Source organism: Bactrocera neohumeralis, unplaced genomic scaffold (assembly GCF_024586455.1).
Source record: "Bactrocera neohumeralis isolate Rockhampton unplaced genomic scaffold, APGP_CSIRO_Bneo_wtdbg2-racon-allhic-juicebox.fasta_v2 cluster09, whole genome shotgun sequence".
Classification (NCBI taxonomy): Eukaryota; Metazoa; Arthropoda; class Insecta; order Diptera; family Tephritidae; genus Bactrocera; species Bactrocera neohumeralis.
In genome coordinates, this window is record NW_026089622.1 from 24060163 (window position 1) to 24080276 (window position 20114).

At 34.8% G+C, this 20114-nt stretch overlaps 1 protein-coding gene across 5 annotated transcripts in view; it reads left to right on the forward strand.

Annotated features, from left to right (window-relative positions):
• Positions 1-20114, forward strand: part of LOC126764081 (synaptosomal-associated protein 25) — a 532618-nt gene that overhangs the window by 406865 nt on the left and 105639 nt on the right. For all 5 annotated transcript variants that reach the window (XM_050481865.1, XM_050481867.1, XM_050481868.1 and 2 more), the window contains one exon: positions 2279-2423. In XM_050481865.1, coding sequence (XP_050337822.1) covers positions 2279-2423 — 145 coding nt within the window. The remainder of the gene's footprint in view (positions 1-2278; positions 2424-20114) is intronic.

Below are 20114 nucleotides of genomic sequence, written 5' to 3' on the forward strand. Positions count from 1 at the left end.
CCTACTCAGTCTGAAGTAGCACCTGTTGGCAAGAGTTATTCCGCGTTGGCTTTCAAAGCTGAAATTGGTTTTGGTGTTAATACTGGTACCAAGTTAGACGAAAGTATTTACGACTTCCAAGTTATGATGCATGCTCCTTATCAGCTTTTCGCCGCAGTATTTGAATAGCTCGGCCGATAGTCAACCTAATTGAACGCCTTATATAGTAGCTAAAAAATGAAGCCTGCGCCGAGAATGACATAGTAATAAGTCCCCATCATCTAAATCTTGAAATTAAAAGTTGTAAAAATATTACGGAAGGCTTTAAAAAGAGAAGAAGAAGCACACTTAAATAGGTTTATTACCTGATAATAGAGCTACCAAATATTACTTTTAATTTGTTGTCTCAACTTGTCAATGTCATCTTAAAGTTTGGATATTTTCCGCAAACATGGAAAAAGTCGCAGATTATATTGATAGACAAATCGGGAAATGACGCAAGCCTGCCGCCATCATATCGACCAATTAGCCTGTTGTCCGTTCCCTATAAGGTTTTTGGAAAAGTATTGCTGTCCATAATATATCTTTTTCTCCACGAGCAGGAATCTATTGCAAATCATCAATTCGGTTATTGTACATATCGCATCGCATCACCAATCGGATTTGGAGAGCATTTGAGTTGAAAGAGTACTGCTGTACGTATGTAGCATGATGCACTCACGCATAAAATTAAAATGACTATTCCAATGAGTGCAAAAGTACTAACCTCAACATTCGCTGACGATTCCGCTGTTTTATGACAAAGCAAATATCCAGTGAAAACCACAAACATATTATAAAATCATCTAAAACGCCAAAGGAAGGATCTGCCAGTATTTTGATGAGCAACGTTTCATCTATCGTCTATTGCTATTAATAGACTGTATTACTATTAATTAGTTATTAAGATTCTAAAACTTATTGTTGGACTTAAATTATGTAAAAAGATTCGATAAACTATTTTTCGGTTAAAAAACGTTTAATATAAAGTTTTGGAGACACAAAGACATTAGTTTCAAGAGTATAAATCTTTCGCTTACACCCGAACTAGCCCTTCCTTACTTGTTAGCTTTTGGTCTTTTGTTTTTCTTGCGACACAGATGGCGGGAGTGAACTGCGCCATACGTTTTAAGAGAGGTACGGGGACAAAAAATGCAATATCTTTGGAATGGTATGAATGAAAAAAATTGATGTTGAATATTTTCCGCGTTCTGTCGCACACTTTTCAGTTTTTTTTAGCGTAAAGAACACCTGAAAAATTTTAATTGTTTAACAAAAAATTATGTAAAATATTATTATTTAAACAAAAGGACCATTAACAAATATTTATAATATAGCACGAACATTTTTCTTTGACTTCACAAAATTTCATCGATTTATCGTAGTTTATGAGAAAATAATTTTACAAATTTATTATGCTCTAAATTTCAACCTTCAATATCTTTAACAAAAAAAATAATTTTGACGAAATATTTATACCACGGGGTATGCGTCTGGTCCCCTTCCTAATGGACTGCTAGTTTTCAAAATCGGAGATTTTTTTCGAAATTTTCATGGACCACTTGACGTGGTTTGACCCACTATTAATTTTACGACAGTTGAGGTACACTTTTTAAGTTTAATGCCACGCACTAAGTCTCTACTCGAGCACTATGAAAAGTTCTTAGCTTTTTTGAGATGTGGGAGAATAATTGGATGTGCGACTTATTTAATTAAAAAGAAAAAGCTAATTAAAATATCCGATTAAAAAATAAACGTACCTTCACGATTACGGTTTTAGTAAAATTGAATTTTTGATTTTATTTAGCTAAACCTTAATCTATCTTCTAAAACCATTGGTAGGTACATATTTCAGCAATCTCGTTAATTCATTGTAATTATGGTATTATAATACATTGTAACAGATACAAGTTTTTGTATTATAACAAGAGTAAGTATTTAACATAGCGTATAGTATAGTTTTCAGTTGATTTCAATATTATTAAATTAATTTTTCTTATATATTTTTAAAATATATTTTATTGTAGTTTTGAAAACGCTTGATGCAGCAATAGTGTTGCTTAATTATTGAGTGAGTCATTTAATTAATATTTCGAAATTTTAACCTATAGAAGAAACAAAAATTATAGCGTTTTCATAGCTTTTCTATCGTTTGGCAAATGTTAGAAAGATTTTATAAAACTTTAAACTTATTCTAGATTTGTATTACTGCACAATTGTTTACATATTACCTTACCATATTTCATTATATTTTTTTAAGAATAACAAATGACGCTCGCGAAGATGAGATGGAAGAAAATGTAGGTCAAGTGAACACCATGATCGGAAATCTGCGGAATATGGCATTAGATATGGGTTCCGAGCTGGAAAACCAAAACAGACAAATCGATCGAATAAATCGAAAGGTATTTAAACTCTAACGCTTCATAATATTATTTGAACTTTTATCACAGATATATTAAATAATTAGTTGGGAAAACTTTAGAAGATTAAGCAAGGGTGAGGGGTTTTATGGTAAAAAATAACTTTTATTTGTCAATTTATTTTTTAAATATGGATTGAGTAATTTTATTCGGACCTTTTGTACACATTTCACAATATAGGGTAGTTTTTTTCGTCACTTTTTTGGTTTTTCTCAAAACTACTTGAACGATTCATTTCAAACTTTGTAGACATTTTTGACATATAAAATACCTCCCCCCATAGTTCAGTAATTTTTATTTTTTAGACTAACAGCTCTAAAAATTTTAAATGGAAAACAAAATTATTGGGGAACGATGGGGGGACAGATTTGATTATAACTTGACTAATTTTTCTGGTTTTTTATTTTCGGATAATTTTCATTCGAGTTATGGTGAACACCGCAAAGAGTTTTTTTCTCAAGACGTTGTGGGTGAAGCTCTGTGTTATGCTTCAATATTTCTGCATGAAAAAAGTACCCTTTATTGTCAAAAGTGTGCGTAATAAAGTACAAAAGGTCCGAATAAAATTACTTAATCCATATTTGAGAAATGAATTCACAAAGATAGTATTGTTTTACCTTTTTCATAACCTATTAAACGATATGGTTCTGCATTTGCGGCATAATCTTCCTCTTGCACGCGACCCATTTGTTATTGTGTAAATACAACAAAATTAATAAAAACTTCGAATATCATTTAAAGTTATTTGTGCGCTATTTAATATTAGAAAAATTAATAATATAAGTAATTTCCATTACAAATGAAAACCTTGGAGACTTTAATTTAGTGAGTTTTTGGATCTCATATATCTTAAAAACTACATATAATATATAAAATACCAGGTGTAAAGGTATGAAATGAGCGGAGCGTTAAGATGTGTTGGTACGGAATTTTTGTTTTGAACGAGCCTTAATTTTTTGTCAGTTTGACTGGCATGACATCTGACAAACACATTCAATAATATTAGAGTCGTTAAACAAACAATGTGTTCCTGGTTTATTTTTTCATTGTGTTGAAAATGTTAAATTTTATACCGAAAAGAGATGATTTGCGGAAAGCATTATTTTTTCCATTTGAAGAAAAGTGCTGCCGAGTCGCATTAAATTTTTGCGGAGGCATATAGTGATGATGCTCTACCAGAAGCAGCATGCAATGATGATTTCAGCGGGTCATAGGTAATGATTTTGATGTGACGTTGCAACACAATTAATTTGAGACCGTTTGAAAGCTATGGAAAAGACTCATAAATGTCGAAAATGGGAGCAACAGGAATTGAAAAAAGACAAATGGAAAAGCACAAAAACAGATGTAAAAGTTTGCTTCAAAGACAAAAAACCAACAGTTTTTCATCGAATTTTCATTGACAATGAAACAATTATTTACTTTGGTGAGATCAGAAAGGTTTAGTATAACTTCTTCTTCTTTACTGGCGTAGACACTACTTGCGCGGTTATGGCCGAGTTAACAACAGCGCGCCAGTCATATCTCCTTCTTGCTATGAGACGCCAAATGGAGATTTCAAACGAAGCTCACTTTCCACCTGGTCTTTTCATCAGAGTGTAGGTCTTCCTCTATCTACATCGGCAGGTACTGCGTCAAAAACTTTAAGACCTGGAGCATTTGCGCCCAATGTCGTCGTATATCTCATACATCTCGTTCCATCGAATACGATATTCGCCGTGGCCAACGCGCAAAGGACCATAAATCTTTCGCAGAACCTTTCACTCGAAAACTCGCAACGTTGACTCATCAGTTGTTGTCATCGTCCATGCATCTGCACCATATAGCAGGACGGGTATTATAAGTGATTTACAGAGTTTGGTTTTTGTTCGTCAAGAGAGAACTTTACTTGTCAATTGCCAACTCAGCCCGAAGTAGCACCTGTTGCCTGGATTTCGAGGCTGACATTAATTTCGCTGGTTATACTGGTTCCAAGATAGACGGAGTTATCTACGACTTCGAAGTTATGACTGTCAAGGGTGACGTGGGAACCTAGTCGCGAGTGCGACGCCTTTTTGATTGATAACACGAAATATTTCGTCTTGCCCTAGAACTAACAGCGCGGCTGTTGAGACCGATGATATCAATGTCATCGGCGTAAGCCAGCAGCTGTACACTTTTTTAAAAGATTGTACGTTCTCTATTTAGTTCTGCTGCTCGAATTATTTTGTACAAGAGCAGATTGCAGAAGATGCACGCTAGGGAGTCGCCTTGTCGGAAACCTCGTTTGGTATCGAATGGCTCGAAAAGGTCCTTCCTGATCCTGACAGTACTTTCCGTATTGCTCAACGATAAACTGACGTATTAGTTTTGCAGGGATACCAAATTCAGACATCGCGGTATAAAGGCAGCTTTCCGTGCTGTTAAAAACAAAATTCTAATTGACACACAACACGCTCGATAGAACTTTTTACGAGTATGGGATGTTTAGGAGACTTATTCTAAAGTAGTTGACGCAGATTGTGGGCCTTCCCTTTTTGTGGCTTGGGCCGGGCACACTTAAATTCCAATCGTTGGGCATGCTTTCGTCCGAAAAAGAAGCTGATGCATGCACCTTATCAGCTCTTCGCCGCCGTGTTTGAATAGATCGGCTGGCAATCTATCGGTCCCGGCTGCTTTGTTGTTCTTCAGGCGGGCAATTGCTATTCGAACTTCTTCATTGTCGGGCAATGGAACGTCTGCTCAATCGTCATCGATTGGGGAATCGGGTTTGCCTTCTCCTGCTGTTATACTTTCACTGCCGTTCAGCAGGCTGGAGAAGTGTTCCCTTCATAATTTTAATCAAATCAGCGATATGTTAAAGAACTTCGCTTCGATGCGGACTGTAGTTAGACATTCATCCACCGAGGTGAATGATAGAACTCGGCGACGGAGGCTCCCTCTCACCACGAATCCCAATTCGCGCTCCTTTATATGGCCACAGTAGTAAATGACACAAGAACCTACACGTCTGAGTTCTTATCACGTCCATCGCATGTCTTGGACTGCGGTGATGTCAGCCTTAACTCTAACGAGGACATCAACCAGCTGGGTACTGCCACCTTCCCAATGAAGGTACCGGACATTTCAGGTGCAAGCCCGTATATCGTTATCCTTAATGCATTTGCCATGGCCGTCATCAAAAGAGGGCTTTATTTTCCGAAGATGTTGATAATTTTTCCTTGCAGCATTTTTTACATAGCAGGTCCCAAACCAAGCGAACAACCTAGGGAGGGTTGGCCCGCCTTCAAAACGATGTTCTTAGCTACGTAGAGGATACTTGGTCAAACACGGTAAGTTTTTCGCTGCTTGAGCCATAGGTAAAATAATCGTTTCTGGTCACTCCCAAGTGAATGGCAATCAGACAATTTTCCTCACTTGTGTGAACTTCTACAAATGACTCTGGAGGATGGAACTTCTAAAACCATGCATTGATCAAAAAATTACCAGTATGAGCCAGAAGACAAGGCAAAGTAATTTTGTTACTCAACAATGCACCTCCACACAAAGCAAAATTGGTTCAGAGTATAATGAAATTGTATTTATTTTCATCGATGGGACACGCATTGGCTGAGCAGCACTTCGATTTCTACGCGGAAGTCGAAAATTGGGTGTTTGATTGATTTGCTTCAAAAGACGAACATTTCTATTGGCATGGTATTCACAAACTGCCAGAAACTAGGTCAAAGTGTAAAAAGCAATGATTATTACTTTGAAAAAATTGTTTATTTTCGCATTAAAAATTAGTATTTAATTTTTACAGAAAAACGGTCATTTCATGCCGGCACACCTGGTGTATATAAAAATGTATATATGTATGTATATTAGAGTGTTTCATTTAAAACTTTTTTATGTCTTCGCAGACACATAAAAAAATTTATTTTTGAAAAAATAATCCCTGAAAATGCAAGCCTGTAATTCTGACTTTAAGCATTCTTTTGCGGTTGTAACGTCTTTTATATATTTTCGAAAAATTTTACGGAACAGCTGATCTTATCGAAAAACTTTATTCCAGCTTTTTATATGGAAAAAACCCTTTTTTTTAAGTTATTTGTAACATTTTTAATTGATCGCCATGGACATAGAATTATGCTTATAAAAATTAACAGGATGAGGAGTCGAATTGATTTATCTGTCTTGACCGAACTTGTAATTTGCTGCATGTTTTCTTTCGTTATCCATCCTTAATATAATGATTTCCTACCCTTTAGTTGACTTTATGTCAAATATGTATTGCCCCTGAAGCGCATACACAGGCGAGCGATATACGTATTATAAGGCCTACCGAAGACCGCGTTGCCTTGGAAGCTCGCTCCATAAGTGACAAAAGGCCTTAAAATCATGGTATACAAGTAGTTCCAAAAATTAAAGAAGCAATCTATATGTTCGCTTATTCCTCATATTCCCAATATGAATTCTATCTTCCGGTTAATTGAAATTGACTTCAAATTTTTGCAGTAGCAACTCTGCTTGTTGAAAGAGTGAACAATTTTGCGTGTTATAAAAATTAAATAATTTTGTTGAAAAATTACAAAAATAAAAAAAAAAATGTGAGAGCGTTATAACTTTTTCCATTACAGTTAGAAGTAAACACTCTAAAAGTCGAAAAACTGAAGCTTAAGACTACCGATGTAAACAAAATTCCGAATTCGGAAAAAAAGGGTTAAATTCTCTACGGATGAAGAAGAATTAGCTAGATAAACTGAAAGGAATTAAAAAAACCAGCTAAAAAACGAAAAACGGAGCATTCTCCTGATCTTCCGGAAAAAGCAAATGCAGCCACATTAAAACCGCTTACACCAAAAAAATAGTTCGCGGCACCACCTATTATGCTGCCTGAAGATGCTAACGGCAGGAATTATCAACAACTATATGCTATTGCAAAAGAAATTAACCATTAAACTTTTAAATAATAGAATATATATTTTCAAGTTAAACACTTTTTCCATAGAAGACTACAGATGCATGTCGAAAGCACTTCCAGTAAGAATATACATAGATTGCTATAGCTTTGAGATTAAGGGGCTATAACAGTGTAAAACTTTCAGAAAAAGGTCTTAAAAAAACCAAAATTTTTTAGTTAAAAAAAACCAAATTTTTTTTCAGAACCACGCCATTTTTTAATTTTTTATACTTTTCAAAAATCGTGAAAAACCAAAACTCCCCTCGACATGAAGAACATAAAAAAGATTAACGAAACCAAAACTATATTAAATTCAATTGTTGCCGATAAAACTTAAGATGATACCATAATTCAAACATTGCCAGTCATTTGGCCACACACAAAACTATTGTGGCAAACAACCAAGATACGTTAAGTGCGCCGGTAAACATAAGACATCTGAATGTTCGAAACCAGAAAAACAGCAGCCTAGGGTAAAACCTCTAGCTGTGGCGAAGCACATCCAGCCAACTATCGAGTGTGCCTTGTTGCCAAAAAATACGAGCTAACACAATTGACCACAAAAAAGGATATGGTCTAGCCCAAAGGTAGAAGGTGTTGCATATTTTAGAACAAAAAACAATGAACCTCATAAACAAGAAGTTCCTAAAGTTGTAGCTGAAACATCAAAAAAATTTACTTTTGCTCATATCTTAAAAGCAAATAATAATGTAACATATCCAATATCATCATTTTATCACAGATCTTACAGAAACTCAACAAACAAGAACTCAGCACCTCATTACGAAATCGCTTATTCAAACTTGAAAATATACTTTTAATATCAACGATGTTTAAATCAATAAAAATTCTTCTATAGAACTCAAATGGGTTAATCAAAGATAAAAATGGAATCGAAATAATATTGAACGCGGAAAATGTATGATGCCGGAGACACTTTTTACGTCACAAACTCATTTTAAAATTAAAAACTATGAAACTTGCCATACAATTTATCCTAGCAATTGCGCCCGTGGTGGAAGAAAAACTTGCAACTGATAAGTTTCAAACTACAACAGTGACTATTTACGAAATTGAAAGTCCGCTCTAACTTACGAGTGTGTATAGTCCTCCAAGGCATCAAATCCAATTTGAGAGTACCAAAACATAATAAAAAGACAAATCTAAAATTCGTAATGGCTGGAGGTTTCAACGTAAAAAACACGCACTGTGGTTCAAGGCTTACGATTACAAAAAGAAGAGAACTTTATAAGAGACTGCAGTAACCGCAAATTATGCATTCTCGACGAGCTTCCCATCAGAATCCAGACCTGATAGATTTTTTCGGCAAAGTCTTCCGGAACTATTTATCGATCAAGTTATGACCTTAACTCAGATCATTCTCCAATCTAATTAATCTTTAGTTAAACTGTCATCTATAAAGACAAAACAGGGGCCTTGTGCAATAAACGAACAGATTGGGAATACTTTAAAAGGTCATGGAATATTATGAGAGTAAATATTTTTCTATATTAAATACAGATCAATTGGAATCTAAAAAAAATTCTATATTAGTGTACGAATTTTTCAAACCATCTGTTTATCCAATTTTATATATTGGGAAAAAATCAATTAGGATAACGAAAACAGTAACAATATATTTAATATTTCTACAATATATCTAAGAAAATACTGATATCTTATGTATCAACGCTTTATATCGCTTTACCGAGGTACCAGGCTTTAAAATTTTATTATATACTTACTATACAAATATGGTTTCAATGGATGAGTATGACTGTGTCATACCACTTTTACACACATTTTATATAACAATGTTACCACCCACCGTTGAATTTATTTTATTAAAATTTTTATACTCTTGCAACATGTTGCTACAGACTACAATAGTTTTTTTCAACTATAGGTTGTTTGTATCACCTAAAAATAATCGTGTAAAGTTATAAATATAAATGATCAGGATGAAGAGATGAGTTGAAACCCGGATGTCTGACTGTTCGTCGGCCGTCTGTCCGTCAGTCTGTGTAAGCTGTGACTTGAGTAAAAATGTCGATATGCTAATGAAAATTGGTACACAAAGTGAGGACGAATTTGTGAACGGGCGAATTGAATCATTGCCAAGTCGATAAACCGCCATGAAACGAAAACTTATTACGTGACATAACCAAGTGCTAAATTAGGGTATAAAACTGTGATTTGGCACAGAGATAACATTAGCAAGAGACATCTACGTCCTGAAAATTAAAAAAAAAAAATGCACGTGGCCCTGTCCTCTAAAAAGTTTAATTTACATATGTATCTCCTAAGCCAATTTCAATCGGAAAAAATCCATTAAGCATTCTCAACGAGAGTGCATGATTAGCATCCGTGAAGGCCCTCTCCTTATACATGTAACAACCGCTATTAAAACTTGACGATGGGTGTGGCACCGCCCACATTTAGATGAAAATCTATGTATATTGGTTGGTTTTATGCCAAAAATATCTACCATGGGGTGCCAAGGAACATGTGCTTCATTAAAATATCTCAATTTTTATCCAAATTGTCGCTTGCACAGACAGACAGACAACGCGTCTCGTAATCATTTATATAGTTATAAATATAAATCTCCATATTTGGATTAGCTTTAAGTGATAAAAATAACAAGGGGACAAAACTATTATACTCTATTATACAACATGCTGCACGAGTATAAAAATTATTATTCTCAGAAGAACAATCACAACTTCGATTCAAAACTATGATTCAACTGTTAAGCCAATACCAGCCGGCAGAAAAGAAATGACCAACAGCTCGAGAGTTTGCAATAAGCTACCGCGAATCAGTCGCCATGAAATCGATTAAAACATTCATACCAGTATGTACATATGTGTTGGTTAAGAAATTTGAGAATCGCTTTGACTTTAAATTTCATATTTCAGCAATTATTTGTCTTGAACATAATTTATTACTTTACAAAAATGGGTAAATTTTAGAATAGCATCCCCGGATTTCGGGGCTAAAATGGGTATGTACGGATAGAGGAGGTCCTTCAGATTAAGAAAATATATACATATAGTTGCCGCTGACTTATGGTTTTTGAGATATTTGCATTGAAAGTTCAAAAATTCAACTATTTAAAATGCGTGTTTCTCCCATATATAATGAATTTTGTAGTTATATTTTTAACTTTATCCACTAACACTTCACTAATTCATTTCTAACCATTTATTTTATATTAAATAATGCAAAAATCACTTTTATTCAATATTTAACTTTTGTTCAATTATTTTTGTTCACACAATAACAAAAGGGTTGCATTCTAACTAATAATCAGTGCTGCCTTACGTTCATATTTTACAGAAGAACAAAAAGAAATAAAGAAAACATATAATACCCTAATGACAGGAAATATATAACACATTAGTTTTCCGCATGTAATTCCTTTCAGCATTGGCGGCCTTCGGCCGCGCTTCAAAAAAATAACCCTGGCCGATCCAACACCGGGATTTATCAAGATAATGAGAATTCGGAAAGTTTTACATTACTCATCACATGATAATGAATTTATTTATGACGTCATAATCTTTCTTTTTTCTTATTTACTTATTATAAAATAAATGATTAGAAACGAATTAGTGAAGTGTTAGTGGATATAAAAGTTAAAGATATACATAAGTGTAAAATGCATTATAAATCGGAGAAACACGCATTTTAAATAGTTGATTTTTTGAACTTTAAATGCAAATATCTCAAAAACCGTAAGTCAGCGGCAACTATATATATATACTTACGTATTATGGCCCTATGCCATACACATAAAAAAAAAATAAAAATAAAAAACTCAAAAATTGTTTTTAAAAGCTTAAGAGCTTCTTTATTAATTGGGAGGTGACTTAAGACCAGAGATAAAGAGATGTCCAACTCCTCTCTCACTGGAAGTGAGAGAACAATTGCTAAATGTCAAAACCACCTAAACTTTGACAGTTGACTGGATTGGGGAGGTTTTGACGTTTAGCAATTGGAAACGAGCGATGGCCAGATTGAAATCTTACCAAAAAAATATGTAAACGGAGGAATTTGTTGCCGCTATTCGAGATAGCTAATAAAAATTTTAAACAATGAAAATCAAAGAAAATGCGAAATCTAAATATATTTCATAAAACGTTTTGTAATTTGATGCATAATAGAATTAATTTTCAATTACAAATGATTAACAACATTTGATAATTGAGAACCAACAGGCATAATTCACCTTATTAAATATTGAAAGATCAAAAGTCAGTTGTTTTAATATACCATAAAATCATAAAAAAGGATTTAAGTAGTTTTGTCATATATTAAAAGTCCAATATATAATAATTTGCAATCGTAATAAATGTTGGGTGTTTTAATTTGAAATGCCCAAAAATTCTTATTTTTTTCGATCTGGCCATAATGGAAAATGTTATAAAAAACGCTTATTTTGAGGCGCTCTCACACTGGAATAAGTTGGGCATCCCATTATCTCTGCTTAAGACTGACTTTTCATTTTATTCTCCGCAGGAAAGAAACTAAATTTTCTGTTCAAATATGAACCAAAAACTGCCAATAAAGCAGTTTTGCCATAGCTATCAAAATTCTTTCTGTTGAGATGTTATTGTAAGTGTTGTTTTGCCAAACTAAATCTTCTGTTGAAATATGAACCAAAACTGCCAACAAAGCAGTTTTGCATTGCATAGCTATCTAAATTCTTTCTGTGGAAATGTTGTTGTGAGTGTTGTTTTTACCGTAGCCGCACTTAGAGTATTTGAGCATTAAGCAAAATATTGTATGTATGGCAGAATACGTCACTGCCCTTCCCTTAAAGAGAAGCCTATACTTGGGCTGGGATAGATGGGTACAATGTGGGCAATGGTGCCTCTTCTAATTCAATTTCCTGCGGTATATTCTGATTTTGTTTTCTTAATTTTGCATATAGCTTTACAAATGGATTTTGAGTAACATATTTTGAGTATAAAAATAATAAAATAAATGCGGTGGTTATAATAATTATTAGTATATAAAGTGTAGTGTTGTTTTGTGAAATGCGTTCGACAATATCATTGTGTTGTACAGTTTTGATTTTTGTTATGTTTATCGGTGTATATAATGGGGTTAAGTCTATTTCTGGACTTAAAAGGTTTTCACTTAGGATTATGTTATTAATTTCTATTTTTCATTGCGTCACCCTTATCATTTTGTTTCCTTCTATTTCTGTATTATTGTTTGAATTTTGACAGGTTTGTATGAGACTGGTTTTGGTTAAATTCCAAGTAATGATTATATTAGGCTCTATGTATTTATTATATCTCTTGTGTTTACTGGCTTGAAGTTACAAATTGGATTTAAACGTTTGATAATATTGGTGACGCATTCGTTGTTTATTTCTTTGTTTTCATTATTATAGACTTTATTCATTCTTTCAAAATAGGATTGTGTGTCTGTATATTCTAGCTGATAGCCGTTGGGGTCTGGGGAGGGGATTATTTTAAGTGTGTTTGTTAGTAAATAGTTAGTAGGTATGTGCGATAGGATTAATAATTGATTATCATTGTAATTTATCCAAGTGGATGTTTTAATGCTTAAAATATTTTGGCTGTCAACGTTTTCGAGTTTGTCATAATTCAATAGTTTGGGGTTAAACAGTCCTAGTCTAGAGAGTTGCATTCCCATTTCTATGTCTTCAATGTATTCCAAAAATTGCATTAGTTCGTATAAAAGGGCGTTAATTTTGTTCTGAGTGTTTATAGTGTTTTCCATGTTTTGCATTCCAGTGTTTATTAGTTGTATGGTATCTCAAAGATGAGCCAACAATGTTCAAAAGTCCACGTTTCTCCCTGCTCTTGTGTTGTAAGTTTATCCCATTCAATTCTCTTCTTAGTTTATTGTATAAAAATTTGATTTGTGGTGCATGGTAACCGCCACGCAGCTTTTCTTCAAAGTAATCTGTTACCTGGTTTATTTGTGTCAAGTTGATGGTTAAGCAATGATGTTCAAAGGATGATGGTATCTGGATTGGTTGGTCCGAAAAAAGGAGATATCCGTAGCTGGTGGTAATGTCATTTATTTGGATTTGTTGTGTGTGGTCTGTGCCAGTCAAAATGAGCAGCAATGCTACTGTGCACCAAGTACTGTGGAGTTGGGATCTGATTAATTTTCTTATGTTTTTTAAATTGTGTTTTCTAATAATGGATAACTCTGTTTCTGTTAGTGATCTTGTAATGATCAGCGTCTGTTTGTTCTACAATTTTGTTTGGTTTAAATGGATTTTCTAATTTGCCTTTCTGTAAGGGGCCCTTTCTGTATCTGGTGTCAACTTCATATTCTTGTCTGTCGATGTTAATTTTGTTTATCTTATTTTCTTTGTTTTCCTGAGTGTCAAGTATTGGGTGGCCATCGTAAAGAAATATGTGTGCCGGGGTTCGTCCAGTGGTGTCATGTTTGGTTTTGTGATTGTATATGTAAAGAATTGTTTCCATCTTGCTCAACTTGGCTTCGTCATTGTCAGATGTATTAATTGTGCGGATCTTTTCATTAATTGTTTTATGTAGTCTTTCTATGTCTGCTATCCCTGTCTTTGTCGTGTTGAGCTGTAAATCAACCTTCTCACTCTCAAGCCATCGTTTAAGTGCCAGGCTGCAAAACGCGCCGTCTCTGTCTGCCTTCAATAGTCTGGGCTTGCCCAGTTGGTTAAATATGCGCATAAGTGCATTTTTACATTCCATCCAGTCCTTCGTCCTTATCTGTTTCAACGTAGCGAACTTCGAATAAATGTCCATGCAGCTCAAATAATGTTTGCCTTCGGACGAATAAATATCTATCATGAATTTATCGCGGCAATGTTCTGGTTTAGGTGTAGTTTTCATTGGCATGTTTGTGTTACGGTGTTCTGTCTTTGCCAAATTGCAAGTGTGGCATTCATTTATAATGTTTTGGATAAGTAATTGATTGTTAGGGAAATAGTAAGTTTCACCGAAAAGTTTAGTGGTTTTCTGAATTCCAGGGTGTAGAAGTTTTTCATGAGTAGTCAGGACCAGTTCCTTGAATTCTGCGTAAGTAGGTACGTTTTTCAACAAAATCAGGCTGCGAAGAATTTTTGTATAATTCTTGTTTATGATCTCCCTGTGTGCGGTTTGAATGATTTCGAAATCTGCGTCGCTTTCGATATACAACGCGCTACTCTTACCACAAAAATAGTTTATCAAATACTCTTTAGCTTTTTCTTCGGTCATAGTGTCATAAAAGATTTCAAAGATGTTTTTGAAATATGTTGTAGTTTTGATGTTTGGTGAACCTTTAGAAAATATTACTTGTCTGTTGAATACGTTAATTGGTTTTTGTGTTACAAAAATCAAGTCACCGTTTTCTTCTTCTGCACTGTGCTGGATCTGTTCACTAAAATATGTCTCCTCCAGTTTTACTCGAGACAAAGCGTCCGCCACATGGTTTTCTTTTCCTTTTATGTATTTGATGTCAAAATCGTACTCGGACAGTTTGACCCTCCATCGGGTTAGCTTTGAATTTGGCTCTTTCATGCGGTATAACCAGCTTAGAGGCTGGTGATCACTAGATATTTCAAAGTGTCTTCCCAGTAGGTAGTGACGGAAAGTTGTTGTGGCCCATACAATTGCCAATAGTTCCTTTTCAATTGTACTGTAATTGATTTCGTGTTCGTTAGGAGTTCGACTAATGTAGCTGATTGTTGATTGGGTTAGTTCGAGGTGTGTTTGGTGGTTGTTGGTTTGTTTGAGGATTATAATTTGGATAAGGTTGGAAATTTGGTTTAGGGTAGTTGGGTATTGGGTGTTGATATGATTGTTGATAAAATAGTAGCATTCGCCAAGTAGGGTATGATATTGGTGAATGATAAATTGGTTGGAAAGGTGTTGGATATTTATGGGTGTTAAAGTTGATTTGATTGGTGTTATGGTTTTAAAATTTTTTCGGCTTATCAGAAGAGTTTTGTTTCTGAAAATTTGTATTTGAATAATTAGGCTGTTCATAAATACCTTTTTCCTGTAAGAGATTTATAAGTGTTCGCAAATCTGGTATGTTATGATTTCTGATTTTTAAATAAATGTGCGGGGCAAACTTATCTATTAGAGATTCTATGCTTGATTTAATTAATCTAGGGTATAATGTTTTTTCTTCAGAATTTTGTTCTAATTCAAGCTAACTGGTTAGTGTTTGCCTGCGGCTCTCTGCTTCCTCCAAAAATGCTCGTACATTGCCTTTGTATGGGGTCCTCCAAAATTCCTCTAGAAAGATGTGGTTTGGGGTCTGGGGCTTGTAGTTTAGAATTAGCTGTCGCCTGAGGTCTGCCCAAGTTCTCATTTCATTAACTCCAATGCAGCGCATAACATCTCCACTGATACCGCGCTCGATATGTCCGAACCGGATCTGCTGTTGGCGTGCGTCTGCGGTAACATAAAGTCCCAATATGTAGTCGATTCGGCTAATGAAGGTGTACAAACTATTTGGATCTCCTTCGAACTTCTCAACATTAGCAATCTGGTATGCGACCTGGCTCATGTTGCTGTCTGAGAGAGCCGACGATGCTGCTTCATGGTCTGGCATTTTGTTTTATTTGTTGTTGTTATATGTTGTTTCTTAATTTATTTCACTTGGTTGAAATTCTTAATTGTTGATTTCTTACTTTTATTTGTTTTATTTTTAATTTGTTTTACTTTGTTGAAATTTTTAATTGTTGATTTCTTAATTTTATTTGCTTTAAGATTCCTAATTGTTGATTTCTTAATTTTATTCGTTTTATTCTTAATTTAGTTGCACTGCAGCACTTTCGTGGTTTTATTGAGGTAACCTTTTGGATTTACGTCCTCTCCCGAATTCTGTAGCGTCTTCCTGATTTTTATTCAGGTTTTATCTATGCCGTAATAGACTTTGCGTTATACGGTGTCGCACTATTGTCGAAGATTCTGTTAGAACTTAGCACGATATTAACCGTCGCGTGGGCGTCTATAAGCGTGGTTTTTCTGATAACATTGAAGTTATCACGACCGACTGCGCCCCTTACGTATTATGGCCCTATGCCATACACATAAACAAAAATAAAACTAAAAAACTCAAAAATTGTTTTTAAAAGCTTAAGAGCTTCTCTATTAATTGGGAGGTGACTTAAGACTGACTTTTCATTTTATTCTCCGCAGGAAAGAAACTAAATTTTCTGTTAAAATATGAACCAAAAACTGCCAATAAAGCAGTTTTGTCATAGCTATCAAAATTCTTTTTGTTGAGATGTTATTGTAAGTGTTGTTTTGCCAAACTAAATATTCTGTTGAAATATGAACCAAAACTGCCAACAAAGCAGTTTTGCATAGCATAGCTATCTAAATTCTTTGTGTGGAAATGTTGTTGTGAGTGTTGTTTTTGCCGTAGCCGCACTTAGAGTATTTGAGCATTAAGCAAAATATTGTATGTATGGCAGAATACGTGACTATATATATATATATTCTTGATCTGCAGGTCCTCCCCTATCCATACATACCCATTTTTACCCCGAAATCCGTATAAAACCACAATTTTACACTATATTGAACTCGAGTAGTTTGTTCTTCTAAACATCAAGCATCAGTGATGATGTTAAAATAAACAAGTAAGGAATGGCTAAGTTCGGGTGTCACCGAACATTTTATACTCTCGCATGATAAAGTGATAATCGAGATTTCATTATCCGTCATTTACATATTTTTCAAATACCGTATTTGTGTAAAGTTTCATTCCGCTATTATCATTGGTTCCTAATGTATATATTATACAGAGAAGGCATCAGATGGAATTCAAAATAGCGTTGTATTGGAAGAAGGCGTGGTTGTGAACCGATTTCACCCATATTTCGTACATGTCATCAGGGTGTTAAGAAAATATTACATACCGAATTTCATTGAAATCGGTGGAGCAGTTGCTGAGATATGGTTTTTGGTCCATAAGTGAGCGACGCCACGCCCATTTTCAATTTTTAAAAAAGCCAGGGTGCAGCTTCGTTTTGCCATTTCTTCCGTAAAATTTAGTGTTTCTGAAGTTTTTGGTTAGCCGGTTAACGCACTTTTAGTGATTTTCAACATAACCTTTGAATGGGAGGTGGGCGTGGTTATTATCCGATTTCTTCAATTTTTGAACTGTATATGGAAATGCCTGAAGGAAACGACTCTATAAAGTTTGGTTGACATAGCTATAGTACTTTCCGAGATATGTACAAAAAATTTAGTGGGGGGCGGGGCCACGCCCACTTTTCCAAAAAATTACGTCCAAATATGCCCTTCCCTAATGCCATCCTTTGCGCCGAATTTCACTTTAATATCTTTATTTATGGCTTAGTTATGACACTTTATGGGTTTTCGGTTTTCGCCATTTTGTGGGCGTGGCAGTGGGCCGATTTTGCCCATCTTCGAATTTAACCTTTTTATGGAGCCAAGAAATACGTGTACCAAGTTTCATCATGATATCTCAATTTTTACTCAAGTTACAGCCTGCACGGACGGACGGACAGACGGAGGGACAGACAGACATCCGGATTTCAACTCTACTCGTCACTCTGATCACTTTGGTATATCTAACTCTTTTAGTTTTAGGACTTACAAAGAACCGTTATGTGAACAAAACTATAATACTCTCCTTAGCAATTTTGTTGCGAGAGTATAAAAATAATATGCGGTTGAGTAAAAATTGAGATATCTTGATGATCTTGGCATGCTGGTCCCTTAGTACAGAAAAAAATACGAGTCGTAAATGGGCGTAATTAGGCCACTGCCACTGCGACAAAACGCCATTAGCCGAAACCAGCAAAGTGCCATAACTAAGCTTTAAATTATATATATAAAACCGTAATATCTGAGTTCTTAACTGAGTTCACCCAGCACAAATAGCATAAGAACTTCTACTGGCAGTGCAAAAATGGAAGAAATCGGAAGATAACCCCTCTCATTCAGCATATAACTGTAAGTATAAGTAATTACGCCAGAAACATTAAACTTTACCTCCAGGATGGTATGAGATGGCTTTATGGGAACCGGTATGAAAGTTTGACGTTGGGCGTGGCACCGCATTCGTTTTGGTGAAATCAAATATCTCGGGACCAGACTTATCGATTTCGACAAAATTTAGTACGAGGAATTCTTCTCATATTCCTATGTCACAGTATGACAATGGTCAAAATCAGACTATAACCACGCCTACTTTCCATATATATATCCAACAAAAACTGCTCAAGCCCTATTTACCGAATATTTGGACCTCAGTACCTATAGCTGACTTTTGATCAAAAAAATCGGTCAATCTGTGAGATTTTTTATTTATTTTTTTATTTTGTTTATACATTGCAACTAGTTCAAATAAAAGAAAGGACTAACAAGCAACTTGAATAGGACTTAAACATATAATTACAAAATCACAAAACTACTATGAGAGTTTTGGCTAATTTGACAGATCTCTGGGTTTGAGGCGTTTGAGTCGTCTTGGTGGTCCATCTCTAGAAGTTAACATAGCTACTTCTTCGTTACAATGCTGTAGTAATCTTGCACTATGTGCTGTTGCAATTTTTAATATTTCTCTATATCAGCACATCTACAATACCAAGGCGCTTTGATAATTAGTTATAATTTTTGAGTCGCATGTCCAGCTCCTTACGTTTGTTTTTTCCTTCATTTTTCATTCCTAAGTATTTAGCAGAATTAAAGTACGGTACGAGTATTCGTACACCGTCTATGAGAATTGGTAAGTGCTGTATCTTGTTGTATGTGAAAACAATGTGTACAGACTTAGCTTCATTAAGTTTTATCTGCCATTTCTTTGCCCATTGTACGACTTTATTTACAGCTTTTTGGAGATTAGTAGTGGACTCGTGTTCACTTCTACCAACAGCAAGCAACGCGGCAGAGATAAAGAGATGTTTAACTCCTCTCTCACTGGAAGTGAGAGATCAATTGCTAAACGTCAAAAGCACCTAAACTTTGACAGTTGATCGAGTTCAGGAGGTTTTGACGTTTAGCAATTGGAAACGAGCGATGGCCAGATTGAAACCTTACCAAAAAAATATGTAAACGGAGGGATTTGTTGCATCGTTCAAGACCACTTATAAAAAATGTAAAACAATGAAAGTTAAATAAATTTGTGAAATTTAAAGGTATTTGATGAAACGTTTTGTAATTTGAAGCATCATAGTTTTATTTTCAATGAAAAATGATTAAAAACATTTAATTATTGAGAGCTAACAAGCTTAAATCCTATTATTGGGTGTTGAAAGAACAAAAGTCAGTTGTTATAATATTCTTTAAAAAGATTTAAATAGTTCCTCCATATATTTATTATACTATTTAGTAATTTTTCTTCGTACTAAATGTTGGGTATTGGGTTGATAAATGCCCAAAGTTATAATTTTGTTCAATCTGGCCATAATGGAAAATGTTATAAAAACCGCTAATTTTGAGGCGCTCTCACACTGGAATAAGTCTAACATCCCTTTATTCCTGAACGCGGTATCATCTGCAAATGCGGCTGTCGTATAATTGCGGTCTACTGGCAGGTCGGGCGTGAATAGAATATAAAGAAGAGGGCTCAACACACTACCTTGTGGAACTCCTGCTTTTATTTCCCTAAGAATAGAATATTTGTCTCCTTGTTTAACGCGAAAGTAGTGATCTGATAAGTACGATTTTATGATGTCATAATGCTGTTTCGGTAAAATTTTCAGTTTCGAAAGCAATCCTTTGTGACAAACTTTATGGAACGCTTTTGCA